The sequence below is a fragment of the Rhinoderma darwinii genome, unplaced genomic scaffold (assembly GCF_050947455.1).
Source record: "Rhinoderma darwinii isolate aRhiDar2 unplaced genomic scaffold, aRhiDar2.hap1 Scaffold_708, whole genome shotgun sequence".
Lineage (NCBI taxonomy): Eukaryota > Metazoa > Chordata > Amphibia > Anura > Rhinodermatidae > Rhinoderma > Rhinoderma darwinii.
In genome coordinates, this window is record NW_027464269.1 from 62,368 (window position 1) to 88,172 (window position 25,805).

The 25,805-nt window shown below is 42.6% G+C and overlaps 1 protein-coding gene across 1 annotated transcript; it reads right to left on the reverse strand.

Annotated features, from left to right (window-relative positions):
• Positions 1–5,177: 5,177 nt before the first annotated feature.
• Positions 5,178–23,586, reverse strand: LOC142729183 (uncharacterized). The gene is made up of 7 exons (XM_075849221.1): positions 23,361–23,586; positions 21,521–22,206; positions 9,904–9,997; positions 6,724–6,788; positions 6,427–6,475; positions 5,992–6,077; positions 5,178–5,868 (listed from the first exon to the last, which is right to left on the reverse strand). The coding sequence occupies exons 1-7, from the start codon at positions 23,416–23,418 to the stop codon at positions 5,341–5,343; spliced, it is 1,566 nt and encodes a 521-aa protein (XP_075705336.1). The 5' UTR covers positions 23,419–23,586; the 3' UTR covers positions 5,178–5,340.
• Positions 23,587–25,805: the final 2,219 nt, after the last annotated feature.

Genomic DNA, 25,805 nt, shown 5'->3' on the forward strand with positions numbered 1-25,805 from the left:
GAGCTCCAAACCTCCTCTGGCATTAATATCCACACAAAAACTGCCCGGGGAGCTTCATGGCACGGGGGCCGAGCAGCTGTATGCCAGTCTTACATCACCAAGCACAATGCCAAGTGCCAGATGGAGTGGTGTAAAGCCGCCGCCACTGGACTCTGGAGCAGTGGAAACCTGTTCTGTGGAGTGATGAATCACACTTCTCTATCTGGAGTCTGATGGATGAGTCTGGGTTTGGTTAATGCCAGGAGAACGTTACCCGCCTGACTGCATTGTGCCAACTGTAATGTTTGGTGGAGGAGGATAATGATATGGGGTTGTTTTTCAGGTGTCGGCCTCTTCGTTCCTGTGAAACGAAATCTTAATCCTTCAGCACACAAGACATTTATGATAATTGTAGCTTCCAACTTTGTTGGAAAAGATTATTAAAGAGAAGGCTTAAAGGGAACCTGTCACCAGCATTTCACCTATTAAACCAGCAATACCAGGTGGTAATGGGTGAAAAATCATTTCTATATAACCTATAATTGTCTTCATATTCTGCTCTGTAGCTTTAGTATTCAGCTTTTAAGTGTTCCCACACCGTATGCTAATGAGCATAAAAGAGTCAAATCTTCGTTTGAAAAGAGTCAGATCTTCCTTTGAAAAGAGTCATATGTTCATTCCTCAAGTCTTTCAGAGTTTACCCCGCCTCCTTACTTTTTGATTGACAGCTCCTCGCCTTCCCCCAGCACACACAATCCTTGCTTGTGCATTGACATCCTCTTCTGGTGTGTGCTTACAAATGGACACCGGATTATTACGATAAAAGGCGCAAAATGTTTGCAGACCGTTATTTACAGTCGGAGGAGGAGTTTAGGATAGGGGATAACGCCAATGAGGGACAAGTAAAGTTCAATAGGTGAAATGCTGGTGACAGGTTCCCTTTAAGGCCCCAGGCATTTTGCATCTACAGGCTCCTATATCCCATACAAATTTACTTCTTTTTTTTCTGCAGAGTTTACTAAAGGAACCTTCTAAAGACTGTAACCCTTTGTGGTCCGCTAATTTATTGCAGACTCAAATCAGGCCACTTTAAAAGCCCCTTTAAATTGTACCTCTAGTTATACTGACTCATGTACTGACTGTAGGTGACCGTGGGTAGCTTTAGGAGCTGGATATCCAGGGGATACATTTACAAAGGGGGCTGTTTTGTTGAATTACCCTTAAAGGGATTGTCCACTACCAGACAGCCTATCCAATGGATAGGTCATCAGTATATGATCAGTGGGGGTCTGACACCCAGACCCCGCACCGATCAGCTGCTACAGCTGCCTGCGGGCACCGGACGTCCATGCCGGAAGCAGATGGCTCCGGTCACGAAATAGCGGCCGATTCAAGTGAATAGGAGCAGAGCTGCAGCTCGGCCACTATGCAATGTATGGAGCCAACTGCTTCCAGTCCCGTACATTGCATACTGTGCAATGACATCTGATGCCTGCAGGCAGCCGGAGCAGCTGATCGGTCTGGGGCCCGGGTGTCAGACCCCCACAGATCATATACTGATGACCTATCCGGTGGATAGATCATCAGTTGTCCGGTAGTGGACAACCCCTTTAATGTGATTAAATTCTAGCTGCCTAAAGTCACCACTAGAGGGAGCATATTTCGCACTTATTTATTTGGAGGTGTATACATTTGTATATGGTAAGACCCTAGTGGTGGCTGAAAAATTGCATTATTGACCTCTATGCTGGTATAGCAGAAAAAGGAGTCACCGCGGGCGCTGCTGTACTTCAATGGAACCAAAATGCTTGGAAGGTTCAGATCGTTGGTAATAATGTACAGAAGAGTGTAAGAATAAATGGAATTTATTAATAATATGACTTTTTTTTTTTTAAATAAATGGAATTTATTAATAATATGACTACGCGTTTCAATGCCGTACTGCCATCTTCATCAGGTCATGGATGAACAAACAAAAAGTCACTGTTTAAATAGCCATGTTGATGTTGAAAAACCCGCCAATGTCAACGGGGTCAAGGTGTTTAAGTGACGTCACAGTTCAAAGTTCAAAATACACAGGACCGGAGAAACACACAAAAACAGTAAAAGTATGTCATATAATAAAAACAATAAAAAATGAATAGAGAAAGAAGAGTTTAAAATGTATGAAAAGAGAACATAATGAAAACCATGTAATTAAGAAGGTTTGAAATGTAGTACGTAATGTGTGCCGAAGCGACACTGAAAAAAAAGGCTGCCCGATAATATAGAATAATAATGTAAGTAATTAAAAATGTAAGTAATTAAAAATATATAGGTATGGACTACAAAATCTGGTGTATAGTACAAAGGTACTAACCTTTATGTACCAGAATTTATATAATTAACAGAATGATAACCATAATGTCGGCAATGATTCAAAGCGGCGATATACATATAAGGAAATGGGAATAAAACAACCCACTAGTTGAGGCAGGCTAGATTTCAGAAATATTAAATAGCCAAAATTGTATAATAAATTAGAATATAAAACATTATATATGATATATATATATATATATATATATATATATATATATATATATATATATATATAAAAAAATGTATATATATATATAAAGGTAAAGGTGGCAATACATCGGCAATAGGAAAAAAAATATTTTCATAGAAAGAAATGTCCATATGAATAATAAAACAGTAGAAAAAAATTAACAGAACTGTCGGGAAATGACAGAGAGGTAATAGTCTTATAAATTAAAACAAAGTCGGCAAAGCCGATAAATTGTAATAGATGACAAAACGAAATAAGGAGAAAGCAATGTGTCATGAATGAAATTCAAAAAGGGAACATAATGAATAATATATCTGAGGGGGGGAGCATCAAAAATGTATACGAAATTAACTGGTAACATGGTAAACGGGTTATGTATAAAAGTGATATATATGAGATACACTGAAATGTAAAGTCGGCAGGGCTAAAATGTATTAGGTGATACAGTGAAATCGATATCATAGGTACAGGAATTTATGATCATTAATAAGTAGAGGCATAAAGACAAAAATGATAATAATGATAATGGATGATAATAATGGAAAATGAATAAAATAAAATGAAATATGAAATATAAAATAATAATGAAATAAAAAAAAAAAAAAAAATAACCGGAAAGTAGCATCATAATGTACAAAAAAATATATAATATAACTGTGAAAAATGAAAATGAATGAAAATAAATATAAATGTCAATAGTAATGAATTTAAAGAATAAAACAAAAACAAAAATATGACAGAAGAAGTAGCATCATAATGTACAAGAAAATCACCAGAATAAGTGTAATATACCTTCGTAAACACAATAATATAATGATAAGTTGATAATCAATGATGTTTAACCGCAGAAAACACAAAGTTAAATGATAAATAATAAAGTGATATACTAATCAAGAGTGGATTCGGATATATCATTAAGGCCATCCGGTTGGAGGGTCTTCATTTTAAAGATCCAGTAATTTTCGGGCTGCTTAAGCTTACTATTCATATTATTAGTAAATTCCATTTATTCTTACACTCTTCCGTACATTATTACCAACGATCTGAACCTTCCAAGCATTTTGGTTCCATTGAAGTACAGCAGCGCCCGCGGTGACTCCTTTTTCTGCTATACCAGCATAACCTTCGCGGTCGTTCATTTGAATCACCGGTCCCGAGTCCTGGCAGCAGCTGTACCTTTATCCTTTATTGCCTTCTACCATCCGTTACCAGGTGAGTACCACTCTTCTTGTACACCACTCCATACCTGGGTAACCTGCACTATGTGGCGCCGTGTTTTTTGCTTTTTCTCACATTATTGACCTCTAGAACTATATGTATGGAGCTCTGTATCAAAAAAAACAAAGCTGCATCCTCCAAAAAAATATTTTGTTTTCTACTAATTCTTTATAGAAGTTTGATGCCCTAAAAATTAAATGTTTAAAGCTAAAACTAGAACTAATGAATATTAGGATTATAATAAATATGCGGATATTTTGAGTTTAAAGGCTATGTACACCTTCACCACCATGTTTTGTACTGTCCCAAAGCATCTAAAATGTAAAATTAAGCAACTTTGCAAATAGTCCTGATTAAAAATGTAGTTTTATGTCAGGCCTTTGTCTCCATGGTAACAGACTACAAGTAAACCCTATGTAGTCTGATCTTGCAGCTATGCTATCTAACATCTGTCCCCAACCTATAGCTAACCTACCACAGGTAACTTTTTTTTATTCACTACGGGGGAAAAAGGGCAAGCTGTCTCTATAGAACCACCTATAGATGACTACCCTGTTGTCGATGTCTAACCAAGGAGAATCAGTACCTTCCCAGAGCTGCTTCAAAGGAAACTCACTCAATTGTGCTGCCTACAATTGGGTGTCTCTAGTTTGGCTATTAACCCAAATCTTGTTTCAAGTCTCTAGAAAGTATCGGGCATTAGGTTACAGAATAGTCACCTATAGGTGGCACTAGACAGACAGTTTTCCTCCTTCTGGAGTACCGGTATTTTGTATACATTTTCCCAGGTAACATTGCCTTTAAGACTCCCTGCCAGCAAGTAGAATCAGTACTTTCCAAGGGAAAAAAAAGGAGAAGACTCAAAGTTATGTTTATAAATTGTAATTTATTTCCTACCATTATTACCCTATAATTATTAATATAATATTACTAGAATTATATTACTGCTATCGTTATTACCCTAACACTATGAGATCCCTATTCCTAAAGCTGTTGATTCAGAAGAAGGCGAAAAACCCTGGACACATTCGGCCAATTTATGCCACAAGGGAAAATTCCTTCTTGATCCCGGGAAAAGGCGATCAGTCCGAGAACCCTGGATCAAAGCCGCTAATTCCTATTACAGTTTACTAATTATTACAGTTAATTAACCTAAATTATAATGAAATGTATTTAAATTATTATATTGTTAGTATTACTTTGGTGTTGTTAATAATAATATAATGATACTACTATTGCTATCACTAATATCTAAGTCCCTATTCCTAAAGCTGTTGATCCAGAAGAAGGCGAAAACCCTGGACACATTCAGCCAATTCGTGCCACAAGGGGAAAATTCCTTCTTGACCCCGGCAAAAGGCGATCAGTCCGAGAACCCTGGATCAAAGCTGCTGCTATTATTATATAATTATTTTTGTTATTACTCTCTTATTATTATACTATTTCTAATATTACTGCACTCTTGCTACCAATATTAATATGACTGACCTTTTTAATCTAACAATTATTAATATTATTATTATTATTATATTATTAATATTACTGTCGTTGCTGTTGATGTAATAACAGTTAAGATGTTTCCATACAAGTCTTCATCTTCTCATAGGTCTGAGGAGGATGGTCCAGATGATGTTCCTCTTCCCTCTGATGTTCTTCATCATATCATGGAGGAAGGAATGCTGGCGGATTTTCTTTCTTCTTCCTGTCCGACACTGAATTCTTCTCATCGCATCTTTAACCGTTTTCTCTTCCTCCTCCTCCTCTTTCTCTTCATCCTCATCTTTCTCTTCAACCACATTCTCTTCTTCTTCATCCTCGTTGTCTGATTTCTCATCAACCTCCATGTCTTCCACTTCATTGTCTTCCTCTTCCTTGTCTTCCTCCTCCATGTCTTCCACTTCATTGTCTTCCTCCTCCTTGTCTTCCTCCTCGTGGTCTTCCTCCTCATGGTCTTCTTGCACTTGTTCCTCCTCGCGCTCTTCTGCCTCTCCTTCCTCCTTCTTGACCTCCTCTTCCTTCAGATCCTCACACAGATGGCTTGATGTAGGTTTCGGCTCTTCTTCATCCCACGGCCATGGCAGATATTTCCGTTGAGCTTCGCGGTTCGTTGGCATGAGGCGCTAAGAAGATAAAATATTCAGTCAATTGTCTATTGAAACATTCCAATAACATTATTCCATCTATAGAAAGAATATGGACAAATCTGTTATAGAGAGAACATAATAACCAGTATGATCACTGACCTCCATCTTGAAGATTGGGGATGGTAAGAATTTCGTGCAGTAGATCAGGCGCTGTAGATCTCTCTCCTCCGTGGTGCTGGGGTAAGCTGAAGAGAGAAAACAACCAGATAATGGGATCAGTCATAAAACGACACCATAAACCATAACATAACATAACAAAAATATTCCTTTAATCTGTCATCAATGGAACATGAAAGGTGCTTTATTTTAAAATATTCTGGATTATTGGACGGGCATAGAAAAGTATAGAAATCTTAGTTTCAATCTTCAATTTCCTTACTGGTTCTCTCTCTTCAGTCTTCCACATTATAGTACAGTTCTGTGCTAAATGACCAAATTTTAGGGATTATCAGATACAAAGGAATTTTACTGTATTTTGAGATCATCTATCAATCACTTTCTTGTGGTAAAGTCTAATTATTAAAAAAAACTCACTTATGAAGGGTCTAAGTCCAAAAGCGGATTCCTGCTGCCGATAGATGTCCTAAAGAGAAGAGAATCCAGTAAGTGACCTCTTATCCCTCCTCAGGAATGGACAGAAGAACAAGGGGTCAGTTTTACAAATGAGCAGCCGGTGATTTGTGGACTTGTTACCTGTCCGGGGCTCTTACTCAATAAGCGGCTACTTGTCTGAGTGGACAGCCGGCCACATGGACTTCTCCTGCTGGATCCAAGTCTCCTGCTACATGTCCATCACAGGGAAGGAAAAAACAGGACAATGAAGCCACTGACCTCCAGAGATCTGCTGCCCGCTGCCATCCTGTACCCGTCCTGAACTGTAGAATCCAAATCACAATCTGAAACACAAAAAAGAGATGTCGTCCCAGATCTGATAAAGACCCAAAATCCTGCAACTTTCCACATGTATTAATAGTGAATGTCCAAAAATATATATATTTTTTTTTAATCTAAAAAGATCCAAAATACTGAGTTGAATAATTAATTGTTTGGGACGCCAATTACATACGGTAGCTTCAAAATTGTGGCCTGTGATTAGTGCCTCAGGTCACATGATCTATAACCCATAAGTAATAGCAGTGCACAAGTACAGACCACGCAGCGCCATAATCTGGGCAGTGCAGCGCTTGGCGGTCCTATAGCTCCCATAGATCTTGTATGAGGTGTCAGTGTGCGGCTGCATCTCTTTTTACAATCTCCTCCACACTGCGGTCGTCCGGTTGTGGAGGAGAGCAGGGGCGTAGCTATAGGGGTGCAGAGGTAGCAGTAGTACCCAGACCCTGATACCTGAGGGGACCAGAGGCTAAAAAAGAAGACACCAGTATGACAAACATCACATAGTAGATGGGGGCCCTGTTATAAATATCACACTGGGCCCCAGGAGTTTCACAATATGCCTCTGGAGAAACGGATACTGGGGACCCCAGTACTATTGATCGTGGGGGTCCCGGCAGTGATTAAACATGTATGGCCCCTCCGGTGTATAGGTGAGAAATGTTTCTGATGGGAGAATCTCTTTATCATGAGCGATCATCGTTTTCTGCGCTGTTTATTTCTTACATCTTGACATTATAGAACATTTATCTCTGGAAATCTTCATGTAACATTCTCCATGGTGGATTTTACTGTATTTTGGGCTTTGTACTCTCATATATATATATACAGACAGTGATAATACATTGGAGTGTGGCCTGTACTGGTATTTGTAGCCATATAGGAGGAGGAATATAGGTAATACTGGACACAAATACATATGGTATATGGGATTTCATTGCTGCCCTATAAAGATATATGACATGAATATTTTGTCTATGTTAATTCCATTCACAAGTACAGAATACACCCCAAAACATCAACCAAAGAGTCCCCATTTACAGCGTCAGAAGAGTGACCCTATAAACAGTTCCAGCAGACCGCCCCTCATTAAAAATAATGCCAGCAATGCCCACACATAAATAATGCCAGCAGAGTGCCCCTAATAAACATTACAACTGGCAGCAGAGAGTCCCTAATAAACATTACTGGCAGCAGAGAGTCCCTAATAAACATTACTGGCAGCAGAGAGTCCCTAATAAACATTACTGGCAGCAGAGGGTCCCTAATAAACATAACTGGCAGCAGAGAGTCCCTAATAGACATTACTGGCAGCAGAGAGTCCCTAATAAACATTACTGGCAGTAGACGGTCCCTAATAAACATTACTGGCAGCAGAGAGTCCCTAATAAACATTACTGGCAGAAGAGAGTCCCTAATAAACATTACTGGCAGCAGAGAGTCCCTTATAAACATTACTGCCAGCAGAGAGTCCCTAATAAACATTACTGGCAGCAGAGAGTCCCTAATAAACATTACTGGCAGCAAAGAGTCTCTAATAAACATTACTGGCAGGAGAGGGTCCCTAATAAATATTACTGTCAGCAGAGGGTCCCTAATAAATATTACTGCCAGCAGAGAGTCCCTAATAAACATTACTGGCAGCATAGAGTCCCTTATAAACATTACTAGCAGCAGAGAGTCCCTAATAAACATTACTGGTAGCAGAGGGTCCCTTATAAACATTACTGGCAGCAGAGAGTCCCTAATAAACATTACTGGCAGCAGAGAGTCCCTAATAAACATTACTGGCAGCAGAGGGTCCCTAATAAATATTAATGGCAGCAGAGAGTCCCTAATAAACATTACGGGCAGCAGAGTGTCCCTAATAAACATTACTGGCAGCAGAGAGTCCCTAATAAACATTACTGGCAGCAGAGCATCCCTAATAAACATTTCTGGCAGCAGAGTGCCCCTAATAAACATTACTGGCAGCAGAGAGTCCCTAATAAACATTACTGGCAGCATAGAGTCCCTAATAAACATTACTGGCAGCAGAGAGTCCCTAATAAACATTACTGGCAACAGAGCCCCTAATAAATATTACTGGCAGCAGAGGGTCCCTAATAAACATTACTGGCAGCAGAGAGTCCCTAATAAACATTACTGGCAGCAGAGGGTCCCTAATAAACATTACTGGCAGCAGAGAGTCCCTAATAAACATTACTGGCAGCAGAGCGTCCCTAATAAACATTACTGGCAGCAGAGCCCCTAATAAACATTACTGGCAGCAGAGAGTCCCTAATAAACATTACTGGCAGCAGAGCGTCCCTAATAAACATTACTGGCAGCAGAGCCCCTAATAAACATTACTGGCAGCAGAGAGTCTCTAATAAACATTACTGGCAGCAGAGAGTCCCTAATAAACATTACTGACAGCAGAGAGTCCCTAATAAACATTACTGGCAGCAGAGAGTCCCTAATAAATTACTGACAGCAGAGAGTCCCTAATAAACATTACTGGCAGCAGAGAGTCCCTAAAAAACATTACTGGCAGCAGAGGGTCCCTAATAAACATTACTGGCAGCAGAGAGTCCCTAATAAACATTACTGGCAGCAGAGGGTCCCTAATAAACATTACTGGCAGCAGAGCGTCCCTAATAAACATTACTGGCAGCATAGCCCCTAATAAACATTACTGGCAGAAGAGAGCCCCTAATAAACATTACTGGCAGAAGAGGGTCCCTAATAAACATTACTGGCAGAAGAGAGTCCCTAATAAACATTACTGGCAGCAGAGCCCCTAATAAACATTACTGGCAGAAGAGGGTCCCTAATAAACATTACTGGCAGCAGAGAGTCCCTAATAAACATTACTGGCAGCAGAGGGTCCTATATAACCAGTTCCAGCAGACGCTTCCCATCACACAGCCACAGAATAAATGATAAAATGCTGGCTGCCTGCAGCCACCACTAGGGGGAGCACACAATTTCCATATTTATACAGGTTATATAGGAGTTATTGGCGGTAATATAAATACAATGTGACAGCTCCCCCTAGTGACAGTTACCAGCAGTAACCAGTAACATGGGGGATGAGATAAATGGGGGTCAGTTATATCACATTTTGGGGGAACTCACCGACGTCCAACTTCACTCGTCGTTGTCCTGTAACAGACTGAGGACCACTGAGCGGTTGTTGTTTCAAATTCAAATCCAGCGATCCCATTGGCTGCTGCTCAGTGATGTATTTAACAGTAAATTTAAAGGGACATGACTCTTATTTCACGAGACTGCATTTATGATATGTTTGCTATAATTCTGCTTATAACATGAAGCTGTGGAGATAATCTGCAGGGACGGGTTATATTTCTCTTAATATTGGGATTGGGATTAGAGTTTATATCATTTTCTATACTGTATCAGGACATTTCTTTTATAATTTGACATATTATTAACTATCAATGTGCCATGAAGGATCTGATATCTGAAATCACAGTTCTTTAATGGGCGTTGCAGTTTAACCCCTTCCTGAGTAGGTTATTTGGGGTGATCAGATCTCGGGGTTTCCATCTCTTTATCATTCCAGAGTTTGTTTTATTTCTATCATTTTAATGTAAATGATAATGGAAGTCGGATGACGGCAAATAAGCAGCGAGACCCTCTGTGCTAAGTGGTCAGGGGTGTCGTGGTCTCATCCAGCATCAGAAGGGGGCGCTGTTTTTCTCTTTGCTATGAGGCCCCATAAATTCTTACAGAAACATTTGTGCTGCCGATCAGAGAGATTTACCATTCAGGAACATAATAAATCTGGGTGACAAGTCCTATGTGCGCTGTAATGGCAGCTGTACTGGTTGTCACCCAGCTTTCCCAGTCTCCTGAATGACAAGTCTGCCTAATTATACAGTGACCCTGCCCCTGCTGTTATACTGCTGCATTATTAGGTAGGTTTACCCTTCAGGGGTCTAGTTAAGTTGGGTAATAACTCGTATGGAGGCCGTCGTTCTCACCCAGCTTTTCCAGAAACAGAAAAAAACATAAGGCATCGCCGCGCCCGCAAATCGCGGCCGTGCACATGGCCACGGCCATTATTTTCTATGAGCCTGGACCGCAGAAGACGGCCGTAATAAGACATGCCCGTTCTTTCTGCGGTCCGGGCTCATTAAAATATGCGATATGCGGGCGGCTCGCAGCTGTCACTCCGTGGCCGACCCGAAAATGGCGGCCGTGCACATGGCTACTGTCGTCTGCATGAGGCCTAATATAAACATTTTACCAAAAACATGTAAAAAACAATGTAATGAGGATCCCGGGGTGTGATGTGATGGGGCAGATCAGAAGCGTGTAAGTGATTGTTGTAAAATGCTGAGCCAACATAATGCTCCGTCTATTAAATAATTAGGACATTGCCAGCGGGCAGGGAGTGGGCATGTAAGGGGCAGGTGCCACACAGGGATAACTCCTTGGCAGAACGCCACTTATTAGGGATAATTGTAAAGTACAGAAGCCAAAACAAATAAGACTGGATAATATCTGTGTACAATCCTAATATATATATAATGTACCGGCCGCTGGAGTCACATATTCTATCTATCTATCTATCTATCTATCTATCCATCTATCTCATATCTATCTATCTATCTATCTATCTATCTATCTATCTATCTATCTATCTATCTATCTATCTATCTATCTATCTATCTATCTATCTATCTATCTATCTATCTATCTATCTATCTATCTATCTATCTGTCTATCTATCTATCTATCTATCTATCTATCTATCTATCTATCTATCTATCTATCTATCTATCTATCTATCTCATATCTATCTATCTATCTATCTATCTATCTATCTATCTATCTATCTATCTATCTATCTATCTATCTATCTATCTATCTATCTATCTGTCTGTCTGTCTGTCTGTCTGTCTGTCTGTCTGTCTGTCTATCTATCTATCTATCTATCTATCTATCTATCTATCTATCTATCTATCTCTCTCTCTCTCTCTCTGTAGATAGCGCCATACATCCCCCAGTAGAGTACGCCATACAGCCCCCCTGTAGATAACGCCATACAGCCCCCCTGCAGAGAACGCCATACAGCCCCCCCTGTAGAGAACGCCATACAGCCCCCCCTGTAGGGAACGCCATACAGCCCCCCCCTGTAGAGAACGCCATACAGCTCCCCCCTGTAGGGAACACCATACAGCCACCCCCCCCTGTAGGAAACGCCATGCAGCGTCCCCCCTCCCAACAAAAATGTGACCTACAGTGTGTCCTACAAAATACATGTATCCCGACACAGACCACGGAAGTCCGAGGTTTGTGATGGAGAACTTCAGGGGACTTTCAGTCCCCCGTTCTCCCTATCGCTGCCAGCGATCACACATGTATCCCCTGTCCTGTGTATATCCTGTGGAGAGGCGATACATGTCCTGTGGAGATCCTGTGGAGAGGGGATACTTGTCCTGTGGAGATCCTGTGGAGAGGGGATACATGTCCTGTGGAGATCCTGTGGAGAGGGGATACATGTGCTGTGGAGATCCTGTGGAGAGGGGATACATGTCCTGTGGAGAGGGGATACATGTCCTGTGGAGATCCTGTGGAGAGGGGATACATGTCCTGTGGAGATCCTGTGGAGAGGGGATACATGTGCTGTGGAGATCCTGTGGAGAGGGGATACATGTCCTGTGGAGATCCTGTGGAGAGGGGATACATGTCCTGTGGAGATCCTGTGGAGAGGGGATACATGTCCTGTGGAGAGGGGATACATGTCCTGTGGAGAGGGGATACATGTCCTGTGGAGAGGGGATACATGTCCTGTGGAGATCCTGTGGAGAGGGGATACATGTCCTGTGGAGATCCTGTGGAGAGGGGATACATGTCCTGTGGAGATCCTGTGGAGAGGGGATACATGTCCTGTGGAGAGGGGATACATGTCCTGTGGAGAGGGGATACATGTCCTGTGGAGAGGGGGATACATGTCCTGTGGAGAGGGGATACGTGTCCTGTGGAGAGGGGATACATGTCCTCTGGAGAGGGGGATACATGTCCTGTGGAGAGGGGATACATGTCCTGTGGAGAGGGGGATACATGTCCTGTGGAGAGGGGGATACATGTCCTGTGGAGAGGGGGATACATGTCCTGTGGAGAGGGGGATACATGTCCTGTGGAGAGGGGGATTATGTCCTGTGGAGAGGGGGATACATGTCCTGTGGAGAGGGGGATACATGTCCTGTGGTGAGGGGGATACATGTCCTGTGGAGAGGGGGATACATGTCCTGTGGAGAGGGGGATACATGTCCTGTGGAGAGGGGGATACATGTCCTGTGGAGAGGGGATACATGTCCTGTGGAGAGGGGATACATGTCCTGTGGAGAGGGGATACATGTCCTGTGGAGATCCTGTGGAGAGGGGATACATGTCCTGTGGAGATCCTGTGGAGAGGGGATACATGTCCTGTGGAGATCCTGTGGAGAGGGGATACATGTCCTGTGGAGAGGGGATACATGTCCTGTGGAGAGGGGATACATGTCCTGTGGAGAGGGGGATACATGTCCTGTGGAGAGGGGGATACATGTCCTGTGGAGAGGGGGATACATGTCCTGTGGATAGGGGATACATGTCTTTTGCTCTATTTTGCGCCTTCAGGACCAGACACCGTTTAGCCATTTTTAGCACGTGTTAGTTATATGGCTATAACGTTTTTATTTGTTGGGCTAACGACGTGATTTTTGCGACGTTTTTTCCGTAGACAATGCAGGTTTCAATTTTTATCGTTTTTATACACACCTTTTTTGCTATTTTAGAATTTTTATTCATAAAGTTTGAAAATAATAGTAAAAAATAAGCTTTTTTACGTTTGAGCTATTTGTTTTTCGTAATAACATAGTTTTACCATAAAATAGACCTTTTATTTGTGATCGTCATTGTCTACCATAATTTTAATATATTAGATATCTATATTAGGGCAATTGGGTCAGCGCTAGCGTTACAACAATGATTGGCGGGGGGGACGTTTTTTTTTGGGGGGTGGGTATTTTATGTGTATTATTAAAAAAAAAATTGCACTTGACTTTATTGTTTTTTTATTACTATGGTCTGTCCCTCAAAGGTCAAAGAAGACCTTTGGGGAACTTTACATATTTTTTTTCTTTCTTTTACACCATGTTTTTCCACTGTAACTGGAGCTGCACAGCAGCCCCAGTTACAGGGGAAATCAACCCTCTCATAGTGACGATTGTCACTAATAGGGCTGTACTGGGTCTAGTAAGACCCAGCAGCAGCCTGCCACTAACGGGACCCGGCGATCATGTGACCAGTCACATGATCACCGGGAGGAATAGAGACAGCGCCGCTGCTGCTGTCTCTATTCCTGTACACAGCGCGCATTCAGCGCTGTGTACAAGTGATCAGAGAAGACAGAAGCAGCGAAAGCTGCTTCTATCTTCTCCTCAGGGTCCCCGGCAGTCACTGACAGCCGGAGACCCGACATTCAGCTGCCCGATCGCGCGGGCAGCAAGTTAAAACCCGAGCCGTAGAAAGTCTATGGCTCGGGTTTTAAGGACCCTGACCGCTGGCCGTAAAAGTACAGCCAGCGGCCGGGAACCAGTTAATGGCAGAGCGGGGAGATACCTCCCTGCTCTGCCGTAGTGTTCAGTGACGTCCCGCTGTAGCAGCCATAGCGGCTGCTAGCGGAGCCTCAGGCCATGGTGGGGGCCCGTGCCGGCGGGCGACACGGGCCCCCTCATGCCGCGGGCCCCGTAGCAGCCGCTACTGCTGCTACGGCGGTAGTTACGCCACTGTATCTATCCCATCTATCTATCTATCTATCTATCTATCCATCCATCTATCTATCTATCTATCATCTATCTATCTATCTATCTATCTATCTATCTATCTATCTATCTATCTATCTATCTATCTATCTATCTATCTATCTATCTATCATATATCTATCTATCATCTATCTATCTATCTATCTATCTATCTATCTATCTATCTATCTATCTATCTATCTATCTATCTATCTATCTATCTATCTATCTATCTATCTATCTATCATCTATATATCTATCTATCTATCATCTATCTATCTATCTATCTATCTATCTATCTATCTATCTATCTATCTATCTATCTATCTATCTATCTCATATCTATCTATCTATCTATCTATCCATCCATCCATCCATCCATCCATCCATCCATCTATCTATCTATCTATCTATCTATCTATCTATCTATCTATCTATCTATCTATCTATCTATCTATCTATCTATCTATCTATCAATCTATCTATCAATCTATCTATCTATCTATCTATCTATCTATCTATCTATCTATCTATCTATCTATCTATCTATCTATCTATCTATCTCTCAATCTATCTATCTCATATCTATCTTTCTATCTAGTGGCGTAACTACCGCCGTAGCAGCCGTAGCAGCTGCTACGGGGCCCGCGGCATGAGGGGGCCCGTGTCGCCTGCCGGCACGGGCCCCCACCATGGCGCAGCCTCCGCTAGCAGCCGCTATGGCTGCTAGAGCGGAACACCACTGAATACTACGGCAGAGCAGGGAGGTATCTCCCCGCTCTGCCATTAACAAAATACATGTATCCCCTATCCACAGGATAGGGGATACATGTGTGATCGCTGGCATTGATAGGGAGAACGGGGGACTGAAAGTCCCCCCAAGTTCTCCATCACAAACCTCGGACTTCCGGGTTCTGTGTCGGCAGCTCCGTGGAAATGAATGGAGCGCCGGTCGCGCTTGTGCGCATGCGTGACCAGCGCTCCTTTCATTTTTATTGAGCTGCCGACACAGACACCGGAAGTCAGAGGTTAGTCATGGAGAACTTGGGGGGACTTTCAGTCCCCCGTTCTCCCTATCAATGCCAGCGATCGCACATGTATCCCCTATCCTGTGGATATGGGATGCATGTTATTTGTAGGACACAACAACACTGTAGGTCGCATTTTTTGGGGGGGTTGGGGACGCTGTATGGCGTTCCCTGCAGGGGGGGCACTGTATGGCGTTTCCTGCAGGGGGGGCCGCTGTATGGCGTTCCCTGCAGGGGGGCGCTGTATGGCGTTCCTTGCAGGGGGGGCTGTATGGCGTTCTCTACAGTGGGGGCTGTATGGCGTTCTCTACAGTGGGGGCTGTATGGCGTTAGCGCCATACAGCCCCCTCTGTAGAGAACGCCACACACTCCCCCTGTAGATAACGCCACACAGTCCCCCCTGTAGATAACGCCACACAGTCCCCCCTGTAGATAACGCCACACAGTCCCCCCTGTAGATAACGCCACACAGTCCCCCCTGTAGATAACGCCACACAGTCCCCCCTGTAGATAACGCCACACAGATAACGCCACACAGTCCCTCCTGTAGATAACGCCACACAGTCCCCCCTGCAGATAACGTCACACAGACCCCCCTGTAGATAACGCCATACAGTCCCCCCTGTAGATAACGCCACACAGTCCCCCCTGTAGATAACGCCACACAGTCCCCCCTGTAGATAACACCACACAGATAACGCCACACAGTCCCCCCTGTAGATAACGCCACACAGTCCCCCCTGTAGATAACGCCACACAGTCCCCCCTGTAGATAACGCCACACAGATAACGCCACACAGTCCCCCCTGTAGATAACGCCACACAGTCCCCCCTGCAGATAACGTCACACAGACCCCCCTGTAGATAACGCCATACAGTCCCCCCTGTAGATAACGCCACACAGTCCCCCCTGTAGATAACACCACACAGTCCCCCCTGTAGATAACGCCACACAGTCCCCCCTGTAGATAACGCCACAGTCCCCCCTGTAGATAACGCCATACAGTCCCCCCTGTAGATAACGCCACACAGTCCCCCCTGTAGATAACGCCACACAGTCCCCCCTGTAGATAACGCCACACAGTCCCCCTGTAGATAATGCCACACAGTCCCCCCTGTAGATAACGCCACACAGTCCCCCCTGTAGATAACGCCACACAGTCCCCCCTGTAGATAACGCCACAGTCCCCGCTGTAGATAACACCACACAGTCCCCCCTGTAGATAACGCCACACAGTCCCCCCTGTAGATAACACCACAGTCCCCCCTGTAGATAACACCACACAGTCCCCCTGTAGATAACGCCATGGGCACTGGGCAGAATGTCAGGGGTCAATCTTTTGGCCCCTGAACATGTGATCGCTGTGACAACCAATCACAGCGATCACATGCATTTCTGCATAGAAAACAGTGTGCACGCGATCGCGTGCACACAGCCCTGTGCCCACGCTGTTACCAACAGCTCTGGGCACTGGGCAGAGTATCAGGGACCAATCTGATGGTCCCTGAACATGTGGTCGCTGTGAAAACCTATCACAGCGACCACATTTGTTTTATTTTGACTTTTCTGGCAGTAAATCTCCTGCCTCTTTTCTTCTCCTCAAACATTGTTTCAGTTTGAGGAGAAGAAGAGACTCCAGAGAATTGCTGCCAGAAGATTACAGTGAAAAAAAATACAGTTACACTCATAAAAAATTCTCTGTATAGATAGATTTCTATCTATCTATACAATCTATCCATCTATCTATCTTTTTTTCTATCTATCTACCTTTCTTTTATTCTATTAGAATAGGCAGGTAGGGAGTATATAATTATATATATATCCACATATATATAATATATATAGCAATAGCGGTTTCTTTTTTTGTTAGCGGTAGTGTAGATATATATACCAGTTAGTTTGTGTGTTTTATAAAAAAAAAAAAAATAATTTGTTTAGTTAGTGTTAGTGTTAGTTACGTTATGGCGAGGAAGTTGTTTAGCGCCGAGGAGGCATACGCCATGCTGTGGTCTGAGTCGGAGACCGCATCAGAGATGGCGTCCGAGATGGAACCTGTTTTAGGTAGTGACGATGACAGCGTCACTTCAGGTTCATCTTCAGGGGACGTTGTCCCTGATGCAGTTGAAACTGCAGAACATGAAAGTGCAGGGCCAAGTAGCGCTGTAGCACGGGACAGCCTGGTCCCTCCAGTCCAGGCTCTTGTATGGGCACCTGCCCCATCTTTTGGGCCTAGAATCCACGGATTTACGGCCACTCCTGGCATAACCGTGGACAATACAAATTTTGTCCAAATGCATTACTTCCATTTATTTATAACGGACGACATCCTAAATCAGATTGTCCACGAAACAAATTTATATGCCACTCATTATATTATTAGTGGGGAAGCGCATGGTAAAGGGGGACTCCTGTGCTTATGCATCTGAGGAATTGCTGGCGGTCAAGTTCAGGGATCGCAAAGATGTGTATGTGCTAAGCACGATTCATACCGCAGGAACAGTGGCAGTGAGGGAAAGAGGGGCAACATCGGACAAGCACAAACCAGTGAGCGTGTCCGAATATAACAAGTACATGGGGGGGGGGTGGATTTAAGCGACCAGGTTTTACAGCCCTATTTAGTAAAACGCAAAACTAAAACCTGGTACAAAAAAGTGGCCATTTATCTGTTACAGGTGGCCATCCACAACTCATTTGTGCTCTACAAAAAAAACAGAGGCAGAGACACATACCTGGATTTCCAGGGAAAAATTATTGAAGGCCTCATTTTTGATGTTCAGGACACCCGAGAATGCCCCCAGTCTGAGGATGTCACGCGACTGACTGAAAGACTCTTCATCAGTCGGATTCCCCCAACACCAACCAGAAGCAACCCCCAGAAAAAGTGCCGCGTCTGCAGAAAAGACGGGCACCGCAAAGATTCCCGATATTTCTGTCCCTCATGTCCCTCACAACCAGGCCTGTGCATTGAGCCATGTTTTAAAAAATACCACACTGTTCTGAATTATTAGATTTTAGTTAATTCGTTGAAAATATATTTGCCCTACATTACGTTTTTATTTTTCCCCTGATTTTACTCCAAGGGTGAGGGAGGGAATGGGTGGGTGGTGGATGTCATGTTTGCATATTCTCTAAAGTTCATCTGCTGGAGAGCTCCATTTGCATAAACCTGCAATTTCTTATTTTAGAAAACCCAAAAAAATAAATTCCCATTATACCCCTAGATGAATATTTTGGGATCTCGGCTTCAAGAGCAGATATTTTGGACGTGTTATATAAACTCTGTTGAGTTTTGTAAAACCAGCTTTGAAAAAAAGCGATTTGTGAAATAAGCTTCTTCTATCGTCCGCCCTCCTACATCTCTATGTGATAAATAAGGCCCACATATTTGGTAACCCCATGCACGGGAGAAGTGGAAGAATGTGAAAGGAGATGAATTTTGTCCGTGGTCTATACCGTGTGTGAAAAATACTAGCCTAAACTGACGCATGTGCTAAAAAAGCGCTGATTTTATTTTGTTCCATCTTATTCAAGAAACTTTCAGAAGAAAACTGGACTTGCTAAAAATATGATAAACCCCTTGAAGGAAACCTTGTGGGGTCTACTTGTGTGAATGAAGTCATTTATGGGGTGATTCTAATGTTTCAGCAGCATTACACCCCCCAGAAAACAGTATACGGCTATAAAATCAAATGCAGAATTCCTGGACCAAAAAGGCCAAAAAGCCTCCTTTTATGCCAAGCCCTGGCACATGCCCGCACAGTGAATAAGGCACACATATTTGGTATCCCCATGCACGGGAGAAGTGGAAGAATGTGAAAGGAGATTAATTTTGTCCGTGGTCCATACCGTGTGTGAAAAATGCTGGCATAAACTGGCGCAATTGCTAAATTCTTGAATTTTTTTCCAATTTTGCCCACTTTAGAGAAAAAAAAAAAAATGATATATACTGACAAATGCCACTAAAACAAAGCCCTATCTGTCCTTTAAAAAGAGTGTAAAATTCAAAGATGAACTTTATTCACCTGCAGAGTTATAGTCATCTAAAGAAGCGCATAGCAAAATTGTGACATTTGCTCTGGTCATTTAGCTGTAAAACAGCCTAGTCCTTAACCGGTTAAAAGAATTAAACCTATTTAGCCTTGAAAAAAGACGACTAAGGGGGGACATGATTAATTTATATAAATATATTAATGGCACATACAAAAAATATGGTGAAATCCTGTTCCATGTAAAAACCCCTCAAAAAACAAGGGGGCACTCCCTCCGTCTGGAGAAAAAAAGGTTCAACCTGCAGAGGCGACAAGCCTTCTTTACTGTGAGAACTGTGAATCTATGGAATAGTCACCGCAGGAGCTGGTCACTGCAGGGACAGTAGATGGCTTTAAAAAAGGCTTAGATAATTTCCTAGAACAAAAAAGTATTAGCTCCTATGTGTAGACATTTTTTCCTTCCCTTTTCCCGTCCCTTGGTTGAACTTGATGGACATGTGTCTTTTTTCAGCCGTACTAACTATGTAACTATGTAACTATGACATGGAATGCCTTTATTTATCCAAGGGGATTCTGAGACTTTTCTGGTGACACATTGAACTTTATGTTAGTGGTAAAATTTGGTTGATACATTCAGTGAAAAACAGAAAAAATTACAGAAAATGTGGTGTAAGGCAGATGGTTAAACCACACAAAATAGTTATTAATTAACAATTTGTTTTTTTAAATAAAGGATTTAATATTGAAAAAAGGTTTTTTTTACAACTGTTTTTTTTTTGTCTCACTAGGTGACTTGAAGTCAGGAATCCCTGATCGCTATTCTAATACACTGCACTACATGTAAAAGTGCTGTCAGTTACTCACTGACAGCAAACCTAAGGCAGGACAAACTAGGCTTCCGTAGATGACAAACCCGGAGGCCATTGTTAGGCCTCCTGTTGCCATAACATGATGGAATAGAACGTCAAGGAGCAGGAAGGGGTTAAAGGATCTGCTAACGTCTTGGTGCCAGATACCACAGGACACTTTTAAAGATCTTCTGAAATCCATGTCCCAACGGGTCAGAGCTATTATGGCAGCACGAGGAGGACTACACAAGGCAGGTGGTTTTAATGTTATGTCTGGATGGTGTATATGTTAGTAATTAATTTCTATTCATTTGTACATTGATGGAAATTAGGGTATGTTCACACGCATACTCAAAAATATCTGAAAATACAGAGCTGTTTTCAAGGTTTTCAGCGTTTTTTATGGCCGTTTTTGGAGCTGTTTTCAATATTGTCTAGGAAAAACGGCTCCAAAAGCGGCCCAAGAAGTGACTTGCACTTCTTTTGTGAACATACCCTAAAAAAAGAGTAACTTTTCTGTGCTTTTTATTTTTACAATTTATATCAATCACCCTAAATATTGTAATCTTGGGGCCTACATTGCTCCTATGTAAACATGGGAACGCCACCATTCTCACCAGTTTTAAGGCGTAATGTAAGTCTTAGGCCAAAATGTAGTAGTAGTTGAAACGCCAATCCAACCGAGATGGAATATGAAATATCCAAGATAGAAGGGAGTCCCAGGCATAAAATAAGATAAGATAACTTTATTAATCCCCGAAGGGAAATTCCAGTATCACATAAATGGATTCTGGGAAACGGCATCAGGGATCTTTTATTATTAGGTCTCTGTGCAGATTGAGATTCTGGCGTCCAAGGTGAAGATGATGAAGAAGACTAGGTGGTACTGTAGACAAAACAAAAAATAATCAGACCAGACGATAATCACTCAGCAATATACTGGTGCCGAAGCTCCAGCCATGATTTCACAAAAATACTATAGATGTCAGTGATCATACCTGTACTGCTGGTGTTTCTTCTGTACCACAGCTGTTGGTACTTATCTCCTCCTCTTTCTTTGAAAGGCATGGACGCGGCACAAGGGACAGCGTGGATTTGTCGGGATCCAATGTGCAATACAAGGCAGATGGAATATGTGAGAACATGGCAGAACGGTGACTTGCTCTCCAATCTCATAGTCCTCTAGGCATATAGTGCAGGACTGGATGTCTTCGTTTTCAGTAAAGGTTCGAGATGGGAGTCTATCAATCTGCCTGCCTCTCCTGCCTCGCCGACGTTGTCTTCTCTGCACAGGTCTGCTGTCTGTGGTCTCTGTTGTCGACTGTTGGTTGGTAAGCAGCTGACTGGTGCTTGGTGTTGGCTCCACCAGCCTGTTAGATGTTTGCTGAGGAGATCTGCTTCCTTCTCTGGATGGCTGCAGGTTTGGTAGCGGCTCACTGGTGCTGGGGTCTTGTGTTGGTTCCTCCAGCCTTTCGGATCTCTCCTGAGTAGTTGATGGAGTAGACCCAGGCTGGGATTCTCCAGGAATTCTGAGCTCGGTCTCACTATTAATACGACGGCCACTTGTCGTTTCAGACTGTTCTATTGGCTCAGGTCGTAATGGGGACCGGCTTCTGTCCGCTCCTTCTTGCTGCAACCTACGGCGCGGAGGAACTTGACCACGTCTTCGTCTCCTGTCGGGGACATTGTCATGGTCTTCATCCTGCTCCACACTCTGACGTCTTCTATGTCCAGATCTTAATCTTCCATCAGCAATGCCTAGATGTGAAACAATGTGTATAACAAAAAATGGGAAAAAAGATCAATACCAGACATTTCCTATGGACTCGCGTGGCCTTCTTTCTAGAGGAAAGCTCCCATGTTTTTCTAATCTTGGACAACCGTTTTGATACTATGAATATATACACAGTCGAGTCACATTATTATAACTACTACTAATATCCAGAGTAACCGGCGTGTGCAGCACGGACAGCAGTAGACGGGCTGGGAGTGACTCAATAAGGTGCTGGTCAGTGGTCTCATATGTGGAGCCTCGCTGACTCCATACATCCCACATTTACTGGAGGGTGCGTGGGGGAGGATCCATAAAGCGAACAACACGATTGACGTGGTCCCACAGATGCTCAATTGGGTTCAAGTCTGGAGAAATAGGGGGCCAGGGAAGTACTTGGAAGTCTTGGTCGTGCTCTTCCAACCACTGTCGGGCATTTATAGTCGTGTGACATGTCGCATTGTCTTGCTTTAAGATTCCATTTGCTCCAGGGAAGACAATCAGCATGTATGGTGGATGTGATCTGTAACGATGGATTCATATCTAAATCGGTTCAGAGCCTTCCATATGGATGAGTGGCCCAGAGAATGCCATGGAAAAATACCCCAGATGCTGACGTCGCCGCCAGCTTTTTCCAGCAATGGTTGTAAAGTCCATCCTTTCGATGAAGCAGAAAACGTGATTTATCCGAGAAGACAACACTTTGCCAATCATCGGTGCTCTGAGACCAATACTGCCGTGCAAATTGAAGCCATTTTCTCTGATGCACCTTAGTTACATAGGAGCAGTGACCATCCGTCGGGTTCGGAGCCCCATACGCAGTCGGGTTCGCTGAACTGTTGTATTAGACACACGTCTGGTAGCCACCGTTCACCTCTCAAATACATGGCACGTGGTGCTCTGCAGTTTCCATGTCCGTTATTCCCAATGGTGCCATTTGTCCACTCACGATACACTGTCACCACAGCAGCACGCGAACAGTTCACAAACTGCGCTGTTTGAGAAATACCGCCACCCTTGGTCCGAAAGCCAATAATCATCCCTTTTTGCAACTGAAAAACGGTGCATTTTTTGCGGACGCAAAACGGACATGTTTGTGTGAAACTAGCCAAATGTATCGGATATAACAAGTTCCACTTACCTTGATTTATCCGGGAACTTTCGTCTATTGCAAGCTGCAAGAGTTCTCGGTAACTCATTGTTCCTTGTAGCAGGCGGCTTGATGTTTAAATTCAGGAACAATGGAAAAACGGGATTCCTCAAATAAGAGGGAATCTACCACGATGTTCAGAAGTTGCACTGGTGTTTAAGTGCTCTGAACAGATGATGTAGTAGTCACTTTGTAGCACAAATTCGCTCTTTGAAAAACCAAGTGAAGTTTCAGCATCAGCATCAACTCGAGATATGGCTGATGTGACCGCGCTTGGGGTCCTTAGAACTTCACGCCATTGTGATGTCACTGCTATAGATGCCACAACCTCCATTGTTCTGATGACATCACTGCCTGCAGTGATGTCATAATGCTTACGGTATGTCATAAACGGTCCCCTGCTCTGCATTATACCAATCACTGCAGCAAAGCCTCCAAATAAATAAATAAATATATATTAATTTTTTTTATATTTACATATTGCAGCTGAAAATCTCTATTATTTGTTTGGTAAATGTTTCTCTATAATTGTTTAGTAAATGTTGTAGCACACAATTCATCTAAGTAAAAGTCTAAGTAACAGATTACCACAATGGAGAGGTGGAAATGTAACTTTATTTTTCTAAAACGAGATGGTTCTGGAGTAAATAAGAATCCTTTATAACCTAAAGAGGTTGTCTGGTATAAGAAACCCATTGTAAATACCCTATTGGGGAATTCTAAGTTAAGAAAGGACAAGTCTCCTATTGATTTCACTGTGTAATGCTTAGTTTCTCCTGTGGTGGCGCTGCAGGGGAATTCAACACTTCTCAAGTTCCATCACAGATTAAATCTGATCGCTGGGGGTCACAATCAGCGACATTAAGCTGCACTATCTGGATGTACAAATTACACTGGATGAGGGCCATATTGTGACAGACATTTACACCAAACCAACTGACTGAAAATAACTTTTTAATTTTAGCTTTCAACCCAAATCAGCACAAAAATAAAATTTCACAAAGCCAACTACATAGTGATAGAAAATGCCGCAGAACTTCGCATATAAATGAGACGGATATGTGAGAGGCAGATAGATAGGGCGTGCTCTAGCAAAGTAAAAAATGAGCCCCCCATTACTTTATTTTTCTGATCTCAAATGCCAATATACAATCCGGTTAGTAAGCCCTAAATATACACCTCCTGCAATGAGCCATAATACAATTGTGGGGATCAGACCTTAACCACTTCCTGCCGCAGCCATTTTGAATTTTTTTATTTTTGTTCTTTCCTCCTCACCTTCCAAAAGCCACAACTTTTTTATTTTTCTGTTGATATATCCATATGAGGGCTTGATTTTTGCAGGACGAGTTGTAGTTTTTCATGGCACCATTTATTGTACTAATGAAATGGGAAACTGAAAGAACTTTCTTTGTGGGGTGAAATAGGAAAAAAACAGATTTCTCCATTGTTTTTTGGGTTTCGTTTTTATGGAGATCACCGCGCGGTTTTGTTTCGCCATTATCTGAGAGCCATACGTTTTGTTTTCTTTCCGTCGCTGCAGCAGTGTGAGGGCTTGTTTTTTTGTGGCACGAGCTGTCGTTTTTATTGGTTCATGAGACTTTTTGATCATCTTTTATTCCATTGTTTGTGGGAGATGAGATGACCAAAAAACAGTGATTCTGCCCTTCTGTTTGTTTTAATGCATTCACCATGTGGGTTAAATAATGTTATTTTGTTATAGCTCTGACTTTTACGGACGTGGCAAAACAAGTTATGTTAATTTACTTTTTTTACATTGATTTTTTTTAAACTTTTAATATTTTAACTTTATATATATATATATATATATATATATATATATATATATATATATATATATATATATATATATATATAAACTTCATTTAACTGTATTCTACTTTCTTTACTTGCCCTCTAGGGGACTTAAACCAGCAATCATTGGATCGCTTGCAGGATATACTGCAATACTAATGTATTGGCGTATATCGTGTTCTTTACCTGCTCTTATCAAGCCTTGCCAGGGGTGCAAAGATGGCAGACCTGAGGGTCTACATTAGTCCTCCAAGCTGCAATGACAACCATCGGCACCACGCAATCGCAGGGGGGCAATGGGCCGTCAGAGATAGCCACCCCCATATTTCTAATGGCTTAGTTACCGCAGTAACTATTGACCTCAGCATCTAAGGGGTTAAACGAGTGGGATCGTAGTAATCTACGATTTCGCTCGTCGCAGTGAACTGTCAGTTATAACATACAACCAACACCAGCAAATTATGGAGTGAGCTCAGTCCGTGACCCCACTCCATACTTCCCTCCTGGCCTACACCGTATATATACATGTTGGTTGTCATGGAAGGGGCTAGGCAGCATTGAAGGGTTAAAAACTAATGACGTTTTGGCAACCAAAGGTGCCCACCTCAGCATCAGAGCCCC

Excerpts from the sequence above, each read along its gene's own strand:
- LOC142729183 (XM_075849221.1), bottom strand. The coding sequence starts at position 23,418 with ATGAGTTACCGAGAACTCTTGCAGCTTGCAATAGACGAAAGTTCCCGG. Across the intron at positions 9,998-21,520 it reads CACGCTGTCCCTTGTGCCGC|CAGCCAATGGGATCGCTGGA; the intron begins GTCCATGCCTTT and ends ATCACTGAGCAG. Across the intron at positions 5,869-5,991 it reads CCCCAATCTTCAAGATGGAG|CGCCTCATGCCAACGAACCG; the intron begins GTCAGTGATCAT and ends TTATCTTCTTAG.